The following is a 17,703-nucleotide window of genomic DNA, read 5'->3' as shown; positions in this document are numbered from 1 at the left end:
CTCTTCCAAATTAAGCTTAATTTATGTCTTTTTTGCAGGGAGAACAAGGTTTACCTGGAGTTCCCGGTCAAGATGGCCCACCAGGTCCCATGGTAAGTATTTTATTTGTGAAACTGTCTTAAAACATAGGCTGAATTTATTTTTCTGCTAGACTTCATCTTTTTGCTTGACATGGAACTGTAGATATAAGCCTTTAAAAGATTGTCAGATTGAAGTCATGCTACACTCTTCGTTACTCTCTCTATATCAGGGGTGTCAAACTGCCGGCCTGCACGCCAGTTGCATCATATGGAGGCCGCGCCTACCCCAGCTGTGGCAATGCAAAAAAAAAGATGCGATATGTCGCGACATGTCACGTGACGTGGCGAGTTTGATACCCGTGCTCTACATCAGGGCTTTTCAACCAGTGGTACAGGTACCACCCGTGGTACATTGGCACCTGGCAGGTGGTACACGACCATCCTAGAAAAGTGGTAGCGGGGGAGGGGAATGAGCTGAACTGGTGGCAGCACCGCACAAGCCTGAGCGAGAGATGGTTGGCAATGGTTGGCAGGGCTGTCAGGGCTCAGCGGAAGTGCCAGGATCAGTGCTTCTTCAGGGCTGTCAGGGCTTAGTGGAAGCACCAGGATCAGCACCAGGCTCCTGCTGGAGCTTGGCACTGATCCTGGCACTTCTGCTGAGCCCAGAAGAAGCACCGATCAGCTGGAATGTTGCAGCATCCCCAGTTTTTGACACCTTGCTAGGCGACTGGTGGTACTCGGATTTTACCATATACTAAAAGTGGTACAATAGGTGAAAAGGTTGAAAAGCCCTGCTCTACATCAACACATGACAGAATGACATTGCCATACTGCATTATAACTACCTGAAAAGCTTTGAACATATATAACAAGAATAGTGTTCATTTTTCTTTTAGCATCTGGTATGGCTTGTTATCAAAGCCTTAGTCAATATCTTTTAAGACTGATTCATGGACAATTTATTCTTAAATAGCAGAACTAGAAAGTAGAGATATCAGAAATCCATCCATATTGCTGTAGGGTCATCTGTGCTCTTAGTTCTTCTTACACCTCTGATTTTAAACCAAATGTCAGTTCAGAGTTATGAAATATATCTATCTTCAGAAGTAAATTTGCAAACCTTTGTTTGAAAAGGATAAGAAAAGCAACATTAATAATTAGACATCTAGCCTTTTAACTCACTGATTCGTACCTAAAGTACATACGCTGCTGTAGTTGTTAACCTCAGGTTATATCCACTGTATTGCATTTGTAAACAGAATGCAAAGCCTTAGGTAAAGCAAGAATACTGAATGTGTCACAGTGAATATATATGTATACATTTGCCTGGAACATTTCCATCTAATGCTACCTAAAAGAAGAAAAGTTAAAAGTTAGTAGTTGGAATTACCTGTGCATTCCTAACACAGTTACTCCTAATGATATCCTATTAAGTTCTTCTGGGCTTCATGTGTAAGTGTGCAAAGGATTACAACCTAAGATATTTTATTCCCTACCCTCCCATCGGCAGCCTTCTCATCACTGCAAGCAGCTGTTCAATGAATAATTAATAACATATTCCGATGCCTACTTACTCATAAGTGAGTCTTATCACTTGCATTAAATGAGATTTATGTTGCAGTCCGATGCTTGCTTCTTTCAGATTTAGTTGCAATAATTCAGTTCCAGCTTGATATAATTCCCTAAATGGATACTTTATTCAGCCAAACCTGTTTAGAATAGTTTGATATTACTCTGTAAAGATAAAATAGTTGACATCCTTTCTATACATTTAAAAATAACTGGTTCGGACTATAATTTTGACCTGTTATTTATAGGTTTCACATATTATCTTCCATCTTCATCCTTCTCTTGTAATTGCCCTACCTATAACATTGGCCTGGCTATTCTAAAATAAATATGTGCATTTTTCCTTTTAACTATTGCAAAAGAAGTATTGTAACACATTTCCTTCATTCATCTCTAACCTGGGAATGGATAATTTTTCAAAAATCTCATTCTCTCAGCTTGAAACGGAGCTAGGTCCCTATGCCAGCAATAAGCATGGCCAGACCCTGAAATTGATTGAGTTATATATATGACTTACAGCTTTCTTTAGATCAGAGAGAGGGGGGGGGGAGTTGCACTAACTTTTTTTAAAAAACAACAACAACAACATCGGATTTCCTCTAAATGTCATAGTTGCAGGTGATATACTTTTCTATTGCTTTAGTAATAAGGAAGCTCTCTGTCCTCAGACAAATAATTTTGAAAGACTTCAAATGAAAGAATAGATGCTTAGGAGAAATGACTAACAATGAAATCAAAGCAATAGCACTTAGACCAGACATGTCAAACACAAGGCCTCGGGGCCGGATCTGGCCCGCGAAGTGGTTTCATGTGGCCCGCGAAGCCATCCTGGAAACAGTGAGGGAACAGCCCCCACTGCCTTGGCCCTGGCCCAGAGACCCTCCTTCTGCCAGAGACCCTCAGATCTGTCCCACTCCTGCCCAGGCCCCCATAGGCACCCTTGATACAAACGATGTAGAGCTGGCCACGCCCACCCTGTAGGCCACACGCATTCTAGCCACGCCCACCCAGTAGGCCACACCCACCCAGGCCACACCCACCTGGCCCCCTGAGGGCAACCACAATGCTGATGTGGCCCTCAGTGAAATTGAGTTTGACACCCCTGACTTACACTTATATACTGCTTCACAGGGCTTTACTGCCCTCTCTAAGAAGTTTAGTGTCAGCATATGGTCCGCCAACAATCTGGATCCTCATTTTACCAACCTCGGAATGATGGAAGGCTGAGTCAAACTTGAGCCGGTCAGGATCGAATTCCTGGCAGTGAGTTAGCCTGCGATACTGCATTCTAACCCCTGTGCCACCACAGGTTGTTAGTTGTAACCTTCTTATAGCTCTTTTTCCTATAATGTGGAGCTCATTTGTGACTTTAAGCTCCCAGGGAAAAAGTGGATATCAGTCTGATATAATTAATACATTAATTAATAAAACTCACTTGCCCCCAGATTGTGTTTCTGTACAGTTTTACAGACGGAGGCCAATTGGCAAACGGGTTGAACTGAAATAAAATGACCTTCTTAAGTGTGCTCAATATCACAAAGACAACAATAAATGTCAGGTAAAGCAGGGTAAAAACAACAGCCAACATTAGCCCAATGAATTACTCAGATAAATTCCTTGTAAGAGCATATTGTTAAAGGTCATCTTGTGCCTTGTAGCACACTGAATGACATTGGTCATTGAATGCTGTGAGAAACGATTACATCTGAACATGCAAAATCTTTGATGTACATGATTCACAAATTGCCACCATCTTTAATAATAATAACAACAACAACAGTAATAATAATAGAGTTGGAAAGGACCTTGAAGATCTTCTAGTCCAACCTCCTGCTCAGGCAAGAAACCCTATACCATTTCAGACAAATGGTTGTCAGTCTCTTCTTAAAAACTTCCAGTGTTGGAGCATTCACAACTTCTGGAGGCAGGTTGTTCCATTGATTAATTGTTCTAACTGTCAGGAAGTTTCTCCTTAGTTCTAGGTTGCTTCTCTCTTTGATTAGTTTCCATCTGTTGCTTCTTGTCCTGCCTTCAGGTGCTTTGGAGAATAGCTTGACTCCTTCTTCTTTGTGGCAACCCCTGAGATATTGGAACACTGCTATCATGTCATCCCTAGTCCTTCTCTTCATTAAACTAGACATACCCAATTCCAGCAACCGTTCCTTATATCTTTTAGCCTCTAGTCCCCTTATCATCTTTGTTCCTCTTCTCTGTACTCTTTCTAGAGTCTCAACATCTTTTTCACATCGTGGTGACCAAAACTGGATGCAGTATTCCAGGTGTGGCCTTACCAAAGCATTGTAAAGTGGTATTAGTACTTCACTTGATCTTGATTCTCTCCCTCTGTTAATGCAGCCTAGCACTGTGTTGGCTTTTTTGGCAGCTGCAGCACACTGCTGGCTTACATTTAAGTGATTGTCCATTAGGACTCTGAGATCCCTCTCACAGTTACTACTATTGAGCAAGGTAACACTTACACTGTACCTGTGCATTTGGTTTTTCTTGCCTAAATGTAGAACCTTATTTTTTTCACCATTGAATTTTGTTAGATAGCACCCAATGTTCAACTCTGTCAAGATCCTTTTGTATCTTAAGGCTATCTTAATGATATTTTTCTTGATATCTTTAGGGTCCACCTGGCTTGCCAGGATTGAAAGGGGATCCAGGTTCGAAAGGCGAAAAGGTACATGGAAATATATCTTTAGTATTCAGCTCATGCAATAACTATTCCATAAAAAACATAATTATCACTTCACTGGATGCTATTCTTTCAGTTGTATTATTTGATGGCAAATCATTTTTTTTATATCTACTTATAGGGACATCCTGGATTGATTGGACTGATTGGACCTCCAGGAGAACAAGGAGAAAAGGGTGACAGGGGTCTACCTGGTACACAGGGATCTACGGGATCAAAAGGAGATTCAGTTAGTAAAAACTGCACCTAGAGAAATCCTTTTCTTTACCTTTTAATTCTACAACTGTTTAGGCTATCTACAAATTAGTAGCTTGTTGCACAGCCTTTAGCATTAGTAAATTGGTTATTTTACAATCATGTCCACTGTCAGATAATTCTGAATTGGCTTCAGGCTTACTTTTGTGTGAATGGAAGAATTCCTCACTATTTCAGAGAGTCTGAGTTCTGCAGAGCAGATTTTCAGAAATTAAAGAGAGGGCCAAGGAGAAGAAAGTAATTGGAAAAAATGGACTTCTCCGTTCTTCAACAGGAATGCCCAATGAAAAGAGTTTTAGTAATAAAATTTCTGGATCAAGGAACAGACGTGCAGCAGACTCTGCACCAACATAGGCACATTGTAATGGATAGCATCACATTTGCTGTGTTTTTCTTAAATTAACAACCTCCATGTAACTCTCTAGTTCTTTGGGAAAATTGAATCTAAAAAAAAAGTTTGTCAAGTAACTTTTTCTGTCTCTAATACTTTTCAATCTATTTAAAATATGCCAAAACTAATCTGGGCTATTTTGACCATTTGCAGATCTGTTTAGACATTTATTTATTTATTAAAATTCTATACCACCCATTTCACTTCTGTGATTCTGGGAGGTTTGCAACAGTGTAATAAAACCATATAAATACATAAATAGCAGCATAGCTTAAAAACAGAGTTAAAAACAGGTCGAAACATATATGTAAAAATAAATCAGGTTAAAATTCAAAAGCTAAGAAGTTAACAAGGCAGCAGGAGTGTCCTCAGGCCACCAGCCATCCCCAGGGTGCATCACACTTTTAGAGTCCCATGCTAATAAGCCAAATCAGGTCTTAACACTCTTCCAGAAAACCACAAGAGTGGGACTCACCTTGCCTCTGGAGTTAAGATGTTCCACAGGGCGGGGAGCAGCAGCTGAGAAAGCCTTCCTCCTAGGTCCCACCAGTCAAAACTCGTTGAACAGCAGGATATTCAATTTTAGATATATCTATCTGGCCAATAGCAGAAGATCATGAATTTCCTGCCAATCAGTGCTTCTTCCTTGTTAGGTTTTCAAGGCACAAAATTCATGTCCCACTCCATCCCTAAAAAGCCTTAGAAAATACATTGCAAACACGTCCTACATATATTCTGTTCATATAAATTATAATAAAATTGCAGAAGCAAATTTGAGTTCCTTCTATATAAACAAGTGTGAATTGGTAACAAATATTAGCAAATGCATTAAAAATCCTCAAATCCATCCTGGTCTTCATAGCAGCAAAGTTATTTTGTCTTACAAAATATTAATGCTGGCATACCAGAACTAGAAAATAAAGGTGAACAAGGAGCATACATTTCTTCAAGCAAAAAAGCAATGATGCTATGCTGACTCTGAAGCAGCATACGCTGGCTTGAAATAGCATTTCTCTGTCCTCAGATTAAAAAAAAACCCATGGGTATGTCAACATTATTACAGTTACAAGCTTTTCAATATAATATTGTGTGGTAGTGGGGACATATCATGCCCGACTCCCTTAACTTCATCTTCATTTGGAAGTCCACTATGTGCTTCCCAAAACTGCAAAAAAAGAGCTATTTTGTTTTCAAATGAAAGCTTACCTATTTTTTTTTTTTAAAAAAACCCTTCCTTTAGAAACATCTACAAAAAAGGACATCATGGAAATTTTCATTTAAAAACTGAGGAAGATCAATCAATAAAAAGCAAACATTAAAATGGACTAGAGTTTTACTGATCTGAATATCCATACATCCGGTTCATGGCCTTTGATGAGAAACAGTACTATATGTGTTAAGCCATAAAAAGGGTGGTCTACATCTTTCGATAGAGCAATTGTTTAATGAACAAAAGGAAAAAAAAATACCTATAGGAACTTGGGGTGTGATTGCAGCAAAAGGAGAGACTGAAAGGCAGGAGAAACCTTCAGGGACCACAACAGGCCCTCAGAGCAGAGGAGATGTTCTCCTAAGAAACTGACAGAATCAGTTGGAGACATTATGTGACACAGAATGTGTCATTTCAGGCCACTTCACCCATGTACATTAGTATGTTCTATATTGCTCACATGTAGACTTTTGAGACAGGATAAGAAAACAGCCATTTCTATAGTGGAGCATCCTTGTGGTTGGACAAGGAGACTGTGAATCTGGCTTGGGTCTTTCCAGTTCTCATAGATACTTTAAAAATGTATTTATGAATGTTCATTTATTTTAATTTATCATAAAATACTGTAGAAAAATGGAAAAGTTACAAAAGCAAATAAAGAAAGCACCAACAAAGAGAAAAAGAAAAATATTTCCCAGATGCAAAATCAATACAGAGATGACTAATCCAGTGTATACAGTGTTTGGAGATGTACTTTTGGTGAAATTAAAACATTAATAATTCCAGAAATCCCAAAGCACTTCAGCTAGTGTTAGCTTCATTCCAGTAAGCAATACATGGCTGAAAATATTCTGGTAATTGAGAGCCGATTTTAATTTTACTGAAATTTGCTTATGACTATTCATTGCATTCCAGATCTAAATGTAATCTTTTTATTTATTTTTCCAGTTATTTGTCCTACTCGTTCTAGCAATATAATTCCATTGGCTTTCCATTAGTGTTATACACCAATGTGCCCCTTGACACCACAATTAGATTTATGGATTAAAATGAAATCTCTTTCTATATCATCTTTATAATAATTACATAAGAATATTAATTTTTAATCCACCTATGAATAAAGTCTGTGCACTCGGGCTGGTGGCTTCAGAGGTCTCCTTTCCTTTTAAACTTTACTGAGCAGTAGTAAAATGGAAGTAATCAGAGTAAGATCTCTTCACTTTTCTACATCAACATCAATATAAATCCAGAACTGAACATCTGTTCCCCAATTTCAGGCAAGTTTTTTCCCCCTAGTTTTTTTTTCTATATCATTCGCAAGATGCTTTTGAAGTTCGTTTCATGCTGTTTTGATATAAATTATTGTGAGGTGATGAGGTTTAGAATTAGGTTTTCTGTTACACATTTCTCTATTACTTTGATATCTCCCTGACTGCTGCTGCTTGCTCATCTGAAAAAAGCACCCAGGAGGAGTTTCTCCACATTTCTGCATTTAATTGACACATGGAGAGGAGACAAGGGAGACTGCAGACTGCCAGAGATAGAATTTCATTTGCAGGAAAGGACACTTACTCTCCTTCCATACCTTGTATCTAAGGCAGGGGTGGGGAACTATGGTCCTTTTATGATTTGTGGACTTCAACTCCCAGAATTCCTGAGCCAGTTGTGCTCAGTCCACAAGTCATAAAGGGGCCATAGTTCCCCACCTCTGATCTAAGGTGAGAGTGAGAATATCATACATTATGAGACTTCCACTAAAACGTTCTTTGCTTTTGGATGAAAAAAAAGTTAAAAGCACTTACAGGTTGTCCTCAACTTATGACCACAGTGGAGCCCAAAATTTCCTTTGCTAAGCAAGGCAGTTGTTAAATGAGTTTTGCCCCATTTTACAACCTTTTTTGCCACAGTTGTTAAGTGAATCATGTGGTCATTAAGTGAATCTGGCTTCCCCCATTGACTTTGCTTCTCGTAAGCCCATTGGGAAGATTACAAATGGTGATCAGATGACCCCGGGACAATGCAACTGTCATAAATACATGCCTGTTGCCATGCGCTCAAATTTTGAACACGTGACCCTGGGGATGTTGCAATAGTCGTAAGTGTGAAAATCAGTTATAAGTCACTTTTTTCAATGAGTCATAACTTCAAACAGTCACTAAACAAATGGTTGTAAGTCACTGACTACCTGTGTATGTCTTTCCAATTAAAAGGCAATACAGTGTTTCTTAACCTTGGTAACTTTGAGGTGGGTGGACTTCAACTCCCAGAATTCCCCAGCCAGCAAAGCTGTTTTTAATGGAATAAACTAGCAATGATTTTATACGTGCTCTTTTTCTAGGGAATTCCTGGACCAGCTGGGCCACTTGGTCCCCCAGGCCCTCCTGGTTTACCTGTAAGTAACTATGCCCAGTTTACCTTGTTTTAGTTCATTATATACAAATGCAATTTTGTGTGACTGTGTCTTACTTTTTCTATAGGGTCCTCAAGGCCCCAAAGGTTCTAAAGGTTCAACGGTAAGTTGTTCCACACAGATTCTCCCACCTCCCCCTTCCCCTCCCCTCCTGTCGGCCTTGGTGTGGCTCACTATTCTTTTTCAATTTATGAGGTTTATTAAAATTATATCATTCTACCCCCTTCTTAGGGTCCTGGTGGCCAGAAAGGTGATGGTGGTTTACCTGGACCACCTGGGCCTCCTGTAAGTAAGACTTCTTTTGATTTGATCGAAATTGAGTACACTATTATAGATGTTGACTGCAAAGCATAGCCTTTAAATATGAGAAGGAGATTAACATCTGACTTTAACAGTGTGTGGTTGTCCCCTGATAATCTTCAAGGAAAGCTAAAGCAGGGACTTTTTTAAAAAAGCCAACAACACCATGGATATTTTTAGTTATGTACAATAATATCAGGCCAGATTAAGGCCAACTGATATCCTATGCACAGCCCAGCAATGGTCCTGTGGTGCAGGTATATTGTACAACAAATACTTCAATGCAACCTCAGTGGGTGCTTTATTGTTAGGACATCTTTTTTGTTCTGTTCAGTCCTTGATGAAACAGCCAAATACTCTTACGCTTATTAACACTGATATTTTAAACCATAATTAAGATGGATAATATTTATTTCATTGTATTCTCAATGGCTTAGCCTACTTAAGCATTAGAATGTTTATCATTTTTCATCAATACTCTATCAATATCAGAGTAGGATAATTACCAAAAGAAAAAAAAAGACTAAATTTGAGTGTAGTAGTGAAAAGGTTAAGGGCATGATAGCTATGGGAAAAATAAATTGTGGTGTCCTCTTCCCTTGGTGTTCTAAACATGTGCTTATTTTGCTTAATGGTTAATCCATGGCTGAATAATATACAGATTGGTGCCTGTATATCTGGTCTGGTTGTGTAGGAATCCAGGGGCAAAAATTATATTGGTAGGCAGCCCCTACCATTTGGGAGATACTAGAAGAATGCACCAAAAATGTTGAGCGTAGTTAGTTTTCTACCTGCATGTGTAGTTAAGAATGTTTTCTTTTGTCCCAGAACTGAGAAAAGATGTAACTTAATAATTAAACAATAAACCAAGAGATTGTCATGGATAATTTTCATTTATTAGATTGACAAAAGAGGTTTGTTTAAGTTTTGAGGACTCTTGTGAAAAAGAAGAATGAAAAAACATCAAATTCTGCAACATTATTTAAACAGACTAAAAATTAAGATTGTTAGAAGTAAAAGGAAGAAATATAAAGTTGGTTTACTTGATCAAGGTTAACACAGATGTGTTATTATTTCTGGTAAACCTTAGTGGACCTTTGTTTTCACCAGAACCAAAATGGCTGTACTTTATGGAGATGATACAAAGTTACTAGAATTGTTTATATGTTATGGTGAATTACATTATTTTTTTAAAAATGAAAATTTTGACAGGAGTCCCAGAATGATTCAGAGAAGGATTCTTGCCTGTTTTGTCCATCTAAAAACAAAGAATTAGTTTTTGGTTTGGTGGAACCAATAAAAATAGCTTTGCTTTCTTAGCTCACTTGGATTATATACCATAATTAAAAGGTTCATCTCATTTCTATATTTATTTCTCTTAAAGGCCTGGACTAGACCTTTAATAGCCAGAGAATCTAGCTAGTTTGTATATCCCCATATTTCCTAGTTGTTAAAAGTTGAACATAGGCCAAAGGTTGGCCAAAGTTGGTGCCTTGATTTTATAACTTGTAGTACTTGTTATAGGAGCAAATCTCAAAAGGGGAAACCTATTTTCTGCTGAAAAGATTGGAGCAAGAGGACTGTCCATGATAGAAATGTTTCTTTCTCTTTTATGTTAATACATAATATTAAGAAAATATGGGAAGCTGTGTACCTGGTCACCCCAAACCTGGTCATCCCATATCAGAATCTAGGGCCTAGGCACATGTATGTGAACAACTAAAAGGAGAAAGCAACTGCATGCAACATTTTAAATTAATATACTCAACCTTTTTTATTTTTTTCAATAATTAAATACATTATTAATTGTGACTTTTCTGCCTTCCTGGTAAACACCTGGTTCTGTTTCTTAGTAACTGTGTAACATTTCTATTTGAACAAACCAGTGGTGGGATTCAAATATATGAACAACCAGTTCTCTCCATGTATGCTGCTTCTGGAAGTCCATTCTGGGCCTGGGCAACAAAAAATTAGCTACCAGTTCTACTGAAGTGGTGCGAACCGGCTGAATCACACCAGTGGAACAAACATTTATTTCTATATTACTTACCTATTTTATAATAAGTTCATGATGTAATAATTTTGTTTTTCATAAAAGTTTCATTTTCCCTCCTGGGAGAACCTCTAAGACCATGTTGGTGAACCTATGGCACTCATGCCACAGGTGGCACACAGAGTGCTCTCTGTGGGCACACGTGCTGTCGCCCCAGTCCTAGGCCTTCAGCTGGGTTTTATAAAACCTTTTCGCTTTAGGCCTCCACCGCGATGTGCAAAAATCTGCTTCCGGTTGAGCTCCGGATGGCTCCCGACCTTCGCTCGTTTCGCCACGACCTGAAGACTTGGTTGTTTGAACAGGCTGGCCTGGACTGAGGGATTGGATTTTAGAGTTTAAATTTTAAAAATTTTAAATTTTAGAATGTATTTATTACTTAGGGCTATTGATTTAATCTTATTTTAATTTTTATACCTTGTGTGTTGTTAGCGTTTTAATTGACCTGTACACCGCCCCGAGTCCTTGGAGAGGGGCAGTATATAAATCTAATAAAATAAATAAATAAATAAAAAGAAAAAAGAAAGTTTCAATGAATCAATTTCAACTTCTTGGGGGGGGGGAGATCTCGCAATTTGGAATTTTATTGATTGAACTTTTTAGTCCCACTGAGTCTGCCGTTACCACCCGATGATACATAAGTGGGTTTTGGGTTGCAGTTTGGGCACTCAGTCTCTAAAAGTTTGGCCATCACTGCTCTAAGCTTTGGTCAAGTATTGTAGTTATTTGTATTATTTGTATATTTGTATTTTTTTTAAAAAAATGGAATGAAAAGCTATTGGCTTTGTGTTCCCAGGGACCTCCAGGTGAGGTTATTCAACCGTTGCCAATCCAGGCCTCCAAAAAGTCCAAGAGATCCACAGATGCCAAGCTATCTATTGCAGAAGATTACACTGATGGAATGGAAGAGATCTTTGGCTCGCTGAGTTCTCTGAAACAGGATATTGAACACATGAAATATCCAATAGGCACTCAGAACAACCCAGCTCGAACCTGCAAGGATCTGCAGCTCTGTCACCCAGATTTTCCAGATGGTAGGTTAATATTGCCTTATAAAAGCATAATTTGCCAAAATCTTGATCTGCTAACACAATTTCATTCATTCTAATTATATTGGTTTGGGTGTACATTACCAGTTGTCCAAAGTCGATATCATATGTCCATTGTCCTATTTTAAGAAGTTAATTAGGAGATAACTTTGGAACTACAGCAAACTGAGTGACTTTAATTATGTGCCTTAAGGTTTGGTATATATTGATAAATACATTCAGAGGATCAAAATATTTGTAGTTACCTGAAAGATACACACATTTTTTTTTTGCTTTAAAAATACAAAATACTGCTTTAAATTTATATAGAAATGCATCAGTAATATTTCTGGCACATAATAGCAGTAAATGAAGTATTTTGCTATTTTTCTGGTTTCACATTTTTCCTTATTACACACAAAAATGTTCCACTCATTAAATCATTGTTCCTCTATAAAATAGAATGAAACACCATGCTCTTTGTGCATCACACATATTAATTCTACATCTGGACTTAAAACTCTTACAGGAACTCTTCAGTTAGCCCCACCAAGCTGACTAGACTAAAAACTCCATTCTACAGGAAGGCTAAAACTACTTTTATTGAGATTAAAGGTAAAGGTAAAGTTTCCCCCGTACATGCGTGCTAGTTGTTTCTGACTCTAGGGGCCAGTGCTCATCTCCGTTTCAAAGCCGAGGAGCCAGCGCTTGTCTGTAGATGTCTCCGTGGTCATGTGGCCGGCATGACTAGACACCAAAGGCGCACGGAATGCTGTTACCTTCCCACCATAGTGGTCCTATTTTTCTACTTGCATTTTTACGTGCTTTCGAACTGCTAGGTTGGCAGAAGCTGGGACGAGTAAAAGGCGCTCACTCTGTTACGCGGCACTTGGGATTCGACCGGCCAAACTGCCGACCTTCTGATCAACAAGCTCAGCGTCCTAACCCACTGAGCCACCGCGTCCCTCTTATTGAGTTTAGCAATACTTATAACAGAACCTTGCAAGTTCAGTTGTCCTGTGCCTCCACATCCTTCTTATAATTCAGTGAATTAGGGAGGTATCTGTTTGAGCTCCCTTTGAATATTATCTGGACATTCTGGATTGAAAAAAAAAATGTTGCAAACTGTTTTGTGTAGGTAACAGATCCTGCATATTTCCCATCAAAGTCATCTTTCTTACTCTCTACACTTCCTAGCTGAGAACCTTCCCATGCATGAAACCAATCCTCTTCCTTCCTCCCTCAATTCTTTTCTAACCAATATAGCAGTTGAATCAAACAGAAGGTTGTTAATTCCTTCTTTCTACAAAGCTGGGAATTATTGCTTATGAGGAGTTTATTTTTTATTAGGATATCAAGCTTTCTGGATGTGTACTGGAGATTGTCTCCCTATCGAAAGTTCCTGTTGTAGAAGCAATTTTCCTGACATTTTTGTGCCTATTATGTTTGAGTGTGGTACACCAAGTGTGGTACATCAAATTATATATTTATTGTCCAAGATTCACAAAAGAAGCTCAAAGGAATTGATCTTTGCCTTTGTGAAATCTGATGGCTGTCATATCTTCAAATACATGCCAGGAAGTTTTGTCCTCAGGGATGGCAAATTATCTCAGTAATTCTTGAAAGAAAAAGAGAGAGAAATGAGAGCTCAGGAAACAAGGTTACTGAGTTTTTAAATCAAGTTCAGACTTCACCAACTGGATTTAGCACCACTGATAACTATCTCTTCCGCTGGATTTGCTGGACACCAAATTTCATTGGCATGCCAAGAAAAATGAAGATTAGGCAGCACATGAAGCGGAGATAATAGGATGCATCCCAGTAACTACTTTGAGTCAAGAATGGGTATGTTGACATCATTTGTGTTGCCCCCTCCCATGACAGAGCTTTATTGGGCCTCAGGAAAGATGATGAGCAATGTTGTTTTCCATAGTCTCCTCGTTGTGAGATATCATCAATTGGAACAACTTTTCACAATCTTGGAATTAGTTGATTCATTAGTACCCCTGGCAGGGCTACATCCCATCACAAAGAATTGTATACAGCCTGTCTCAGGACAGAGAATAACAAGAGGTGTATGATCAGTTTTTACTTGAAAAGCACTGTCCAGCCTGCTGCCTGGAATAACACACACACACCAGTCCTGATCTGTATGGCTTCCAGCCTGGAATTATCCTGAAAGTCTTTGAAAAGCTGGCTTGGCTCCCAGGCTTGGGATTAAGATAATGGCTGAATCCTGTTGATTTTCTTTTTCTAATGACTTAGATTTGTTTTCTATGCATGTACACATTTCTTTTCCTTTTCCTTTTTTGGTGCTTATTTTTTAAAAATGTAAGCCACCAACCGCTGTTTGGGAATTGGACAGGTCTAAATCTAGATAGATAGATAGATAGGTAGGTAGGTAGGTAGATAGATAGATAGATAGATAGATAGATAGATAGATAGATAGATAGATAGATAGATAGATAGATAGATAGATAGGCACTGTCATCTTGAGCACACTATTATTAGGTTCTAAACTGGAGATAATTCTTTTGAATTACGCCACAGAAATGGATGTGAGCTACTGTATATCATAGCCCTGTTCTTTTCCTTCCTTCCTTCTTCTCTCCTTCCCTCCCTGGAACTAAATGAGGATCCTTGTAAGCTTTCTCCAACTTCTAAGCCATTTACTTCTTAAAAAATAAAATAAATTATACAAGTTTTAGCAGGTGTGATACAGTTCTGTTTCGTTCCCATTGAGAATTAACTGGGAATGATGAAAGTAGTCTAAACAAATATAGCACACAGCTTAATATGATATAAATTCATAAAGAGGATTTCAAACTGGTTGTCATGGGTCTTTGTGGAAGCTTCTCCTCCAGCCTGCCAGCCCCCAAGCCTATTTATATATCTGCATTTCCAGGATGATTTTAAGAAAAAATCAGGGAGGGATGTTGAGTCCTGTTTTTTGTTGTTGTTGTTTTCTTGTCTAATGTTCTGCCCATCCAGACAGCAGACAAATACTGCCAAGCACATACCTGACTGTATCATTCTTGTTTTCAAAAGCAAATAGTGTCTTCTTTTAATGGACAGATCCAATCTCCAAAAAAAGGCTTACCAGAAGCCTGGTAATCAATAATGTTACGTATTGAAACCTCAGTTCTTCTTTGAGGGGGAGAAAATGAATATGGGTACAAGCTACCATATGGTAGCTTGCCTTAAAACAGGAAAGGAAATTTATGCACAGACTTTTTTTTTAATACAACATACTATCTGCCTTATTTTCAGTTCCTTTTGTTGCTGAAATCACCATATGTATCACTCCCATCCATAAGGGCATATCAAGCTGTGCTTCCTGCCTTTTATGGACAGGATAACAATTGTTGACTTTCACACCCCTCGTAAAATAAGTTGGACCTGGTGAGGCAGCAATCTTTTGAGACAGGCTAGAGATGCTTGTTATATAAACATCTGAGCCACACAGGACCACCAAACAAACTGGCAAACATTCATGATCTGAAAACAGCAGAAGGTAAAAGCTCAGGGTTTAAACTTTGAGTCATGACAAGTTTTATTCTTGTCTTATCACCAATCTAATGCGTTTTGCATCTTTGGTTCACTTGGATTGTAGACCAAAATTAAATGGTTTATCTCACTTCTATATTTCTTTCTCTTAGCCAGAGAAAACCTTTGCTAGCCAGAGAATGTAGCTAGGTTGTGTATCTCCATACTTCCTAGCCAGTGGTGGGATTCAAATATGTGAACAACTGTTTCTCTGTGTGGATGCTGCTTCCGGAAGTCCGTTCTGGGTCTGGGCAACAAAAAATTAAGTACCGCTTCTGCTGAAGTCCTGCAGACCGGCTGAATCCTAGCTATTAAATAACTATTAACCACTATTCCTAGCTATTAAATAACTTGTTGGGTATGCAAAAAGAGACAAGAACTTTCCCCAAATGGTGCTGACATACTGTTTGTCTTCAAATCATAGTGATGTTTATTGTTATGGTACTTTTCAAGGAAATAATTTCCCTTTATCTCTAGTGTACATTGTGGTCAAGCTTAACAATATATAGACATACATTTCTCTGGAGAGCTTTTTAGTTTCTTCACTGTCTTATTTATTCTATTCCTTGAGTCGCGCAGGTGTTTCTTATCAGACCCTTGATAATGGTTGCTCAGTTTGAGAACTGCTTTCAGTATTTTCCTTTCTGTGCTGGCTTTTAGCCCAGACGTAAAGCAAAGAAGAGCCTTTTGGAAAGTCAGCGTTTTGGTCAAGCTTTCCAAGCTCACCCCCAAGTCTAGTCTTTCCAAATATCAGTCTTTTCCAACAGCAAGTCCGCTCTATAGATTCCTCTTTAAAAATAAATCTTGCCTCTGCAGCGTTATCAGTTGCAGATTTCTCCTTTTCTCCAAGTATCCTTTCTTTAGTTGTTCCTTGACACACACAGTACTTCCAGTCCACCCAGCAGGGGCACAACACCAACAGTCTCTCCCATCACCTAACAGATCTGCCATTTCATATTTTTTCACCCCAAAGGCAGATGTGCCCGCTCACAAATATCTTTATTAGGAATGATACTTTTGGGTATATATATATATATATATATATATATATGACTCTTGGCATAGAGTTGGCAAATAGGCAAGAAAATTTCTATCTTGGGACCAATTGACTACACTTGAATCTACCAGAACAGCTTAACTGTCACATAAATCTACTTGATATGGGTGTGTGTGAATTAATAGCTGTGTTGTGGAAGCTTAAGCTCAGTACAGTTAATTTTGAAATAAGTTTTTTTTTTTAATCATTCAGTAAAGTCTGTTGATGGTGTTGTCTCCACTGATGGGGAAATCTTTTGAACTTGTACTGCCTCAAATCTACATTTACTGACTTACAAAGTAGTATTCCCTGTCTTCAGAGAGCAACTGTTCTATATGTTCTGTGTTTTATACAAAATAACAGTGCAAAGTGGTATTCTGCCATGGCTAGGGATTCTCTTCTGAATGATCTGCCAATTTTCTCTACCTTTCTGTCATTGGAGTTGGAATTTTCTTTATGTAAATTAGCTACCTGTGAGCCCTACCCTTCATATCATATTAAGCTTTTCCAGATGCACATCCTCTTTTTGTGTGCTTTGGTGAATCAAAAAAGAAAGCTTACCTCCATCTCAGTGTCTCTTGGGCTAGGCCTGGACTGCGTATGTGCATACATTTGTCTCTATTGAAATAAGTCAGGCATGTCAAACTCGCGATGTCGCGTGATGTATCAGAGCTTTTTCCCCATTGCCGGCATTGGGGTGGGTGCGGTTTTGTCGTGACACATCCAGCCCGCAGGCCGGCAGTTTGACACCCCTGAAATAAGTGAAGCATCACTTCAGCATCAGCTGCTTCTTATAAAGAACTATCTTATCTGCTCAATGTAAATCAGTGTTGTTGTCCATATCGTATTGTGCATTGCTGGTTTGAAATCAAGACAAAAAGCATGTGGGATTTGGCAGACCAATATCATCATTAGTTAAGGACTTCCAGGTAAGAAATGGTAAACTGAAGACAGCTCTATAAAAGTAGAACTAATTTTCATGGCAGAATGGAAAGCTAGCAAGTAGACTAGTTCTTCGTAATTCGAAGATGATGGACAGGCAGCAAAAGCTGTAAAGAGCTCCTCCAAAAGTAAAAGCTTTATTTTATTTTACTTTATTTTTATTTTAACTTTTTAACCTCTTTTAATATTGTATTTTTAACCTACCCCTTTTTAATCTATTTTAACCTTTTTAAACCTTTTAAACCCAT

General features: G+C 38.5%; 1 protein-coding gene across 1 annotated transcript in view; it reads left to right on the top strand.

The window, feature by feature from the left end:
* COL11A1 (collagen type XI alpha 1 chain) overlaps window positions 1-17,703 on the top strand; it is a gene marked incomplete at its 5' end in the record, with an annotated part of 296,431 nt that overhangs the window by 257,791 nt on the left and 20,937 nt on the right. The window contains 7 exons of the mRNA XM_081322302.1: window positions 39-92; window positions 4,219-4,272; window positions 4,409-4,516; window positions 8,482-8,535; window positions 8,621-8,656; window positions 8,785-8,838; window positions 11,700-11,937. Coding sequence (XP_081178428.1) covers window positions 39-92; window positions 4,219-4,272; window positions 4,409-4,516; window positions 8,482-8,535; window positions 8,621-8,656; window positions 8,785-8,838; window positions 11,700-11,937 — 598 coding nt within the window. The remainder of the gene's footprint in view (window positions 1-38; window positions 93-4,218; window positions 4,273-4,408; window positions 4,517-8,481; window positions 8,536-8,620; window positions 8,657-8,784; window positions 8,839-11,699; window positions 11,938-17,703) is intronic.

The sequence above is a fragment of the Vipera berus genome (genome assembly GCF_964194415.1).
Source record: "Vipera berus genome assembly, chromosome: 3".
Classification (NCBI taxonomy): domain Eukaryota; kingdom Metazoa; phylum Chordata; class Lepidosauria; order Squamata; family Viperidae; genus Vipera; species Vipera berus.
This window is presented reverse-complemented; position numbering and strand designations above follow the sequence as displayed.